Source organism: Leptidea sinapis, chromosome Z, assembly GCF_905404315.1.
Source record: "Leptidea sinapis chromosome Z, ilLepSina1.1, whole genome shotgun sequence".
In the NCBI taxonomy this organism is placed as follows: Eukaryota; Metazoa; Arthropoda; class Insecta; order Lepidoptera; family Pieridae; genus Leptidea; species Leptidea sinapis.
The window spans coordinates 1698443-1707390 of NC_066312.1; the positions used below are offsets into that span (position 1 = coordinate 1698443).

General features: G+C 34.9%; 1 protein-coding gene across 1 annotated transcript in view; it reads left to right on the forward strand.

Annotated features, from left to right (window-relative positions):
* LOC126978525 (androglobin-like) overlaps positions 1-6547 on the forward strand; it is a 33525-nt gene extending 26978 nt beyond the window's left edge. The window contains exons 23-29 of the mRNA XM_050827383.1: positions 85-299; positions 1642-1714; positions 2139-2175; positions 3390-3443; positions 4282-4408; positions 4673-4833; positions 5618-6547. Of these exons, the coding sequence (XP_050683340.1) occupies positions 85-299; positions 1642-1714; positions 2139-2175; positions 3390-3443; positions 4282-4408; positions 4673-4833; positions 5618-5739 (789 nt within the window). The 3' untranslated portion in view covers positions 5740-6547. The remainder of the gene's footprint in view (positions 1-84; positions 300-1641; positions 1715-2138; positions 2176-3389; positions 3444-4281; positions 4409-4672; positions 4834-5617) is intronic.
* The last annotated feature ends 2401 nt before the right edge of the window (positions 6548-8948 follow it).

The window sequence follows — 8948 nt, forward strand, 5'->3', positions numbered from 1 at the left end:
TAAATTCTATGATACTGTGTCTGGCTGTGACACGAAATAAGTTTTAAAAAGTTATCAGTTGTGGTGCTTATGTTTTCAATATAGCCCAGTTCAGCGAAAGATAAAGAAAGTGCAGCGATGCTGAACCTGACAATGCAGCCGCAGCCTGGTGATGCCTATGTGGAGCTGGAGTGTGCTCTGGTGGTGGGTGGTGGCTGCGTGGCACGCAGGGACGACGACAGGGATGTCGCCCTTGCTGCAGCACTGCGGAACTGGGATGCTGTTGAGCATGGACGCAACCAGCGAGGCGCACTGCTCAGGTGACCCCCCCCCCCCACCCCGCCAGTTGCACGCGTCATTACAACTGCACTGTGTGCTGGCGTACTTCTAGAAATGTTCTGCTATACGCTGGGGCTGGTATGGTGGACGTATACTTCTCTAAGATATGGCGAAGGGAGAGACTTTATATAATTCTTAAAATTAATTCACACATTTTGTTATAATTTTAAAATGATAACCCTCGCTTCTAGCATTAATACACAAATAAAATTTGTAAACAATATTTTATGAACGATGCGGGACTCGAACCCACGACCCCTCGCGTTCCTGAGAGTTGAACAAAGCATACAAGATTTTATGACGATACGTCAATCGAACGGTTAGCTCAGTTGGAAGAGCACAGGTCGTGCGTTTGAGTCCCGCATCGTTCATCAAATTTTGTTTTCAATTTTTTTTTTGCGAATTACTTTAATTTAATTATTTTTGACTTTGATTATCAAGTCAAAGACAAAAATCAAATACATAGCTCGTCAACGTCAATCACTAAGAGTACAATTTAAATACATGTTTATTTCACAAAAAAAAATAATTATTGCAAAATAGACTATGTAGACAATGTATTTAAAAATAATGCAGTTTAGTAATATAATATAAGGTTGAACCATAAAATTTATAAAAAGTAACAATTACTATAATACTCTTTAATTCCATATTGTAATGGTGTTTACGTTATCACTAAAGACTTCGATATGAGTCTGCGTTAAGTGAATTAAATATTTTTATTGATAATTCAGTTACGCTTTTGGGAAATTGTTTATTTTACAGAGTGTTTAAATTATGGTAGTTGCTTATTTTACAATATAAATTATAATGTTAATGCACGTACAGGAAATTGTTATGAATACTATATTGGCCGTACATGGTAATGTGAATTTCTTTGATTTTTTCCTCAATAAATTCTTGTGGGCTTATTAGGTATCTATAGGGCACATCCAGTTAGTTAAAAGATATTATTTACTTACTATGCACTATCCCACAATATACCACACGAAGTATTAAGGCTGTGAAAAAAGCAATAATAGACAATTCCTACTATATCTATGTCAGTAAGTTGTGGTATTGTTTTTATAGCAAAAGCTGCTAAACTTAGTTTACTAGTTAATATTATGTAAATGAGGCCCCATTGAAGTTTGTAATACAATGTTACACCTAAAATATTGCATGATGGTCAATTTTTAATTCTGTCATTAATATTTATTTTTCTGTTTCCCTTAATTTGGTAACATAAATCTTTAACAAGTCATGAAGGTTTGTATGTAATATGTAAATAACATTTTTGGATCTTTTTGTAATACAATTTAAAGTAGAATATTCAATTGACAGAAAGGAGTTCTGTGCGGAGTTTATGGAACCATCGTCACCAAATCCTCCTTCTGAGATCGTCACATTCGGCGAGGTATGTTAGTAACTTTACAATTTAAGTTTTTGTGTTTTACTTCCGGTTACAAATATTTAAAATTCTGGAATCTTAAAACCTTACCAATTCGTTACCAATCAGTTCCCCTTTAAGTAAATCACTGAATTATTTTTTGTACTTCGAAAGACAGTGACTTTCTGACGATATCATATCTAGGTAAAAGTACCATAATCTAGCCGGCCATTGTATGGGTATTTAACAATAACAATTAAATTTGTTTAATACGCTATCATTCTGACCTGGAATCCTTCAAAAAAAGGCATTGATATTGATCTATCACCATGTCAGTTGACACACAAACTCGTTTTACATATGAAACCACTAGACACTCGTAGTATGAATTTGAAATCATTGTAGTAATCTTGCATGATCCAGAATATAACACATTAAATCTGCCTTTTAGGAGTTCAACCCAGAGGAAGCCGAGGGCGAATTAAATCGTAAGTCCACAGAATATTTCACAGAATATTCCAAATAATATAATCATATATCGGATTCATAATCAAGTTTGATCGTAAATTTACTACCGCGATCTAAATTTATGGATTTAAAGAATCGAAATACATAAGTACTCATTGTATTATTTAATGTAGGCTTTCATGTAGATAGGTTTTAGGCTAAGCCATCACCAAATACTAAAGCACCTATATATACCTACACTGATTACATAGCCTATTTGAATCACAGATCTGCTTAAACCGCTCGCGCTATTTGTATGGCGATGCTTTTAAGAAAAAATGCTGTAATTAAAATAAGTATAACTATTTGATGATGATTTCGTACATTATTGTTATAGACTGACATTGATGACATTAATGCGATTATTATAAATTTTTTTTAAACCATAAAAAATTGCACTCAAGAGATATTAAATATGCTGTCAGCATTTGTTGCACTGGAACATAGCAGAATTATTGCAAATCAAACTAAGTAATTAGAAAAATTATAGACAAACAAAACCATTCAGAATTAACATTTACAAAAAAGAAACAAATACAACATAGACGCAATAATGATCACTTCATACTATCAAAGCCAAGGACCAATTATGGACTGAAAACATAAGAAGGTGCTAAGCTGTACAATGGACTATCTTCGGATATCAAAGATTACTTCGGCACTTTTAATTTATTCAAGCTTCGTTTAGCAAAATGTATTACAGATGATACTTCCTTTTTCTAGCACACACTTACATTTAGTTTTATACCTGTTTTGCACCCCCGGCGTCTCCCATTCGCATCAATATTTTATAAGGATATCTCTTATTTTGGCCCTTTTGGAGTATGACCCCCAATCTAAGCGTGGAATGTACGAAAGTATGTTACCCCACTGTGGATTTGATATATAAGAGTGTAAATCCTGTATCCATAATACAAATTATGCCCTTTTAAGGCTATTTTGTTAAATTACTAAAAACTGTTAGGTTCCAATATTTCCCGATTTTTATACAACATCACACTTCCCCACACTGTCAATCTACTCCAGCCGTGGCAAGAGGAGAGTCAACAATTTGCACCTGGGTTTGGGCAGCAATTCCATAATGTTTTTATACCGCAGTTTTTATTTTAAGTCATAGTTACTAATCAGCTAGTAAAGTTAAATAAAATATTAATTGCTTAAAAATTGTAAGGCTGAGAAGGAGTTGTGTTTACAGGAGAACAAGAAACACAGTTACTGCAGGGCCCGACGCCGGTAACAGAGAGTGCAGGTATTATACACATGCCGCGTGCTTGTCTACAATGTAAAGTTAATGTATAAAGTACTATCTACGCGCTACAATAGCTCCTACTACTGGAAACCCAAGCTATTTAGGAAAACGGCTCAGCCTAGCTATCCAACGTGGAAGTGCTGCCACTATTCTTAGCACAAACGTAGTGATAGTTTTTACTTCATGTAAGCATATTAAGTGTTGTATATATAGAAATAAGCATAGTTTTCTTTTGATTAATTTAGAAATTACGACTGTAATATATATGTCCACCGGACATTATAATATTTGTAGAAATCTATACAATACAGCATACAGTATATTTGACTACTATTCAGACTTAATTTTGATAAAGTATACCTTTACATTATATTTATTATATTCTATTATCGTAAAGGTCTGTATGATTCAAGTCTATCATAATATCAGCTCTACATTTCATTTTTTGATGTGATTTAGTTTTTGACTTCGATACTCTACGTGAGCTGACCCCATTATATACTACCTAGTAGTATTATGCTACCAATATAATGTGAAACGACGAATAATGTCAGGTATTGAAAATCAGTATCGCACGTGATCCCAATAAGACGGCAGTGACAAAGGAAATTATACGCCAAATTTTCCCCAATTATAATGTAGGTAAAAGTGGCCTTTAATATGCAATTTAAATATTTCTTGAAAGATCCTCAATATTAGATTCAGTTTTACCAAAATAGCCTTTTAATAGAAGCTTTGAATTATTCTTATGAGGCAATGCCTTACTACCTTAATATATACGACAATTTTAGATTGAATTTTCAATTTGAACTCAAATTGTTTATTTGATGAATTACAGAAGCAGAAGTGTCAGAGGAAAGTGAGGAAGAGTTAAAGTATCTTACGATGCCGGAGCAATTAAGACATAAGTTCATACCGCTGCCATTTGTGCCACTTTGCACTAGGGAGAAGACTGAAGAAGATTGGTAACTATTTATTACAGAAAAAAAACTAGTAAGATACAGCCTGAATATTCAACGCAGTGCCGATCAGAATTCTTGATTAAGAACCAAAATAATATTTTCTTAGTGTAGTCCCAATTGCACTCTTCACATCATCTCATCTCGCATTCGTATTCTCCTTCTTCGTGATGAGTTTTTTGGGAATCCGTGTGTACCAGACTGGATAAAATTAAGCAATACAACAGATCTTAGAGCATTTAATAGAGATAATATTTGATTTGACTGCAGTGTGGTGATGACTGAGGAGTTAGCGATGGCAGCGCATGAGACGCGCCGCGAGGCAATGATGGCAGCTGTAGAGCGAGCGCGGCAACTGCAGGTGTACAACAAACAATTCGTACTGCAACGACAGATTGACCGCTGCCACCTGCTGGAGACTCTGCTTGTTGGTACGTAACATTAAGGTGCTTCGTACAGCGTCAGGAATCCAGCGCTCTGTGATCGACTAAATCACTTGGTGTTGCGTAGTGATATTCATTGACATTCATTGTGTGTGTTTTACCGCATTTATTACGGGAAGTGTTCCAAATAGTTGTTTTAACTGAATTGATTGAATGACTCAAATATCGAAAAAATACCCTTAATTTTCAATCAAAAATTCTCCCGTCAAAATATCAGCTTATACAAAAAAGTATAGTACGAAAAAAAAAATATTGTATAACACTGAATTATTGTCCTTTTTAAATTTGTAATTATTTGCGATATTAAAAGGTAACTTTTCACCAAAAAAATATTTTGTAAAAGATAAAACATTTTCCATAGGACTTGTAGTTTCGCTGGAAATGAATATAAACCGTTTTTACCTTTTCCACTTCCCAACCTCAAATCGCCCGTAACTTATTTTTCCTTTATTTTTTTTTCATATTCTCTTCCTTTTCCAATGGGTTTCACCCTGCTATAATTTTTTTTTGGTTTAATAATAATCGACCCTGGTCTATATTGTGTTATACTTACTAATTAGTTATACTTGATGCCCGCGAACACGCCATCCAATGCCTCCGTGGTATTTTTTAGCCCCGTCCTTGAATTAGGCGTTTTATTATTGACACTAAATAAAAACATAGGGTTGTTTATTATAACACTGTGCAATTATGATTTTAAACGACATCATATCATCAATAAATTAATCCTGCAGATTGTTTTAATTGTGTAATGGATTGGATTGTTCATCAGATAGCGACTGGCATGGCGAGCTGGCTGATGTACTGGAGGAGAGAGACGACGCGATCGCGCGCGAGGCTCTCTCTCGCACACTCTCTGCCACCAAGAAGAAACAAGAAGCGAAAAAGAAGTGAAACGAAACATTTTCTCCATAAGCTCTACCTTATGATGTATGATAATTTAACACGCCTGCAACGGTTCATACAAGCAGCCGCTGAGGGAGCAGATAGCCATTTCCTTTCAGTAAATCTAAAACTATATAATAGAATCTATCTAATATTTTAAATTATAAAAACATCTACTAGGAAAAAGATATCTCTGGATCAAACGAAAGCGCCTCTACCATTTAATTATTTCAAGATATAGTATAGTTTTAGTGATAATATGGAAATAGGTAATTATTAATGAAGAAGAATATATTGTTCATTTTATATTCCTTGAGAGGACACATTGGTGGTAATTTTTCCATGCCTACGTTCTTTACTTTTATCTCCTGAAATTAAATTAATCTTTGATCGAAATTATTTTCAAATAAGATCAATATCATTATTATCTGAGTCTGTCTGTTTTGCATTTTATTAGTACTTCAAAAAGTGTTTAAGACGGCTTAATCATATAGACCGCACACAGAGACCCTGTAGGTCAATTCGACAACAATAATCGAAAAAATCAGAACATTCTGAGACAGAATATTTCTATAAGTCGTTCCATGGTTATAATAAATAATATAATCCGGGTTCTGAGTAGGAAATTCCCAATTTTTTAGTTTTTAACTCACGCGGAGCTGCAGTTGGGTCGTGGTAGTCTCGCTCGCGTTAACGCGATGGTGTGTTGTTCTAAAATTCTTAACTCTGAAAAATACCTCAGCTTGTGTTTCCTCTTAGAGAATGTGATTTTCTACTTACCTACGTATTTTGTTTGCTAATTATAATGTAAGAATTATATTTTCGTTTTATTTCTTGTACTATGATATGTCTTCTGTTATAGTTAAGGTTTAATCAATTTTAACGTAAACAGTAACTCTGACTTTAACATAGTCTGCGGAATGTGTAGCACCATCGTATTCGTAGTCGTTAAAAAGTCATATGTCATGGTACAAGACCCTACGGCTCGATTATCCAGCTATGTGTTTTTTGGATAAAACTAGATAAGATATATTTATAAATTAATTAAGATTTTTATTATAATAATATATTAGTATAATTTTCACCTTTATTTTTATTTAAAAATAATAACGTCATAATAAAGAAAATTATCTAAAGAATTGAAAGAATCATAGTTTCCAGCTCACAGTCAACCGCATCATTAGGGTTGACAGGTGTAAACGGCAATTATAATTGTTGATTATTTGTAGTCACCAGATTTTTTAAATTTATACAAAATTGAAGTTTTAATTTTATCATTTACGATAAATCATGGTTGCCAATTAAAAACGGCCATTTTTATTGGTTTCATCTATCAAAGTCAATGTCGAATACTTATTTGAAACTTTTGGCAGTTCGCTGTCTATTATGCGAACATAAGCTGTTATGCGAACATAAGCTGGTTACGGTTGACAGTTAAAGTTATGACGTCATCTAAAAATTGTGCAATGGTGCACCATTCTTTTCGTAACCGTAACATGTTTGTTATTGCTAAAGTTAGTTGATGCTATCCAGCCTTATTGTTTATAATAACAATATGGTGAAATGTCTCTATCTCTAGCTTTGGCACATTCGCTCGAGGCTGACTCGCACCTGACCCGGCTCAGCATTCAACTGGTTTTTAAAACACCATTATTAAACTTTTCCTCGTCTTTTCCTTGTTAACACTGTATCGTATTAACCTGGAAACACTAAGGTTAATGCTGTTCGTTTGTACGTGGAACAAAGATCCTTAAAGCTGTACATGAAGGATAACCAAAATGATATTTTAATTTGTGATAATTGGTAGGTACAATGTAGGAATTCGCAAGGATTCAAATTCAAATTAAAATATTATTATTAAAAATAGGATGCGATATCACTTATTCAAAGTCAAAAAATACTAACCATTTCAAAAGAAATACCTCTGGTCTGAGAAGAAAGGGTTGAACAAACTCAGCGGAATTCTTCTTTTTCCATAAAATAATATGGTTACAGTTACATAGTAATATTGAGGGGTTACAAACGCTGCGTCTTCCGGTACGTGGTCGCCATTCCAGGACTTTACTGCCTCCCTACCCATTACAATGCAGTGCCACTCAAGTTTCTTGAAAACGCAATAATTCTGAGTGGCACTACAAATGCGCTCGTCACCTTGCGATATAAGATGCTAAGTCTCATTTGCCCAGTAATTTACGGATCATGTCTGCTTTGTTGTACGTTTGGTTATACTTGGATGAAAATTCCGTAATAACCGCACTGCTGCCAACTGTTAGAACGCCACACATCCGGATAAATGCTGGGGATGATATCCTAATTTATGGTTTGTTGTGCGAAAATGAAATTCCGTGGCAGGGATCATGTCAAATAGCTCTCCGGAATACTCCCCGTGATAAATAAGACACAAAATGGACAGATGCCTCTACGCAATGCCTAGTGTTTAGCAAGTGATCTAGCCCTTCACAGAGCACTGGGTCCTCGACAATTCGAGCAGGTTGGAGTTGCACGTCGTCAAATGGTTCGAGCTTGTTGCCAGACCTGCGTTTTGTAGAGCGCGAGAATGTGTGACCGGTTTTATAGTGGTCAACGCGCAAACTTGTCTTCTGGGATTTAAATTGGACATGGTTTATTTTAGCCGATTCCGCGATCTTCTCAAGAAGAACTCGATAGAAGACACAACTATCTCCCGATGAAGTTTGTAATTATTTTGCTTACTACAATTTTTTTTTTGAATATTTGAATATTTTCACTTTAAATTCATAAAATACTGATCCACAGCAAAATTGTGGGAAGAAATAGCAAGTAGGTATTTCGTTTATACTATTTCTACATCTCGTTAGTTCATTTTAAGCCGAACTAGAATGTTTGCAAAGTCAGTCCAAAGCTAATCAAAGGATTTATTTAGATGTTATGTAAAGTGATCGTTGTTATAGTTTAAATACAATAATATTGTTAGATAGGGACAGAAAATAACTTTAGGACAGCCGTCCGGTATTAAAACTCAACTTTTGTGTGATAATAAGAGACGAGACGAGCAGGACGTTCAGCTGATGGTAATTGATAAGCCCTGCCCATTACAATGAGGTACCGCACAGGATTCTTGAAAAACCCAAAATCTCTGAGCGGCACTACAATTGCGCTCGTCACTTTCAGACATTACGAGTACTGCTTCACGGCAGAAATAGGCGCCCTTGTGGTACCCATAATCTAGCCAGCATCCT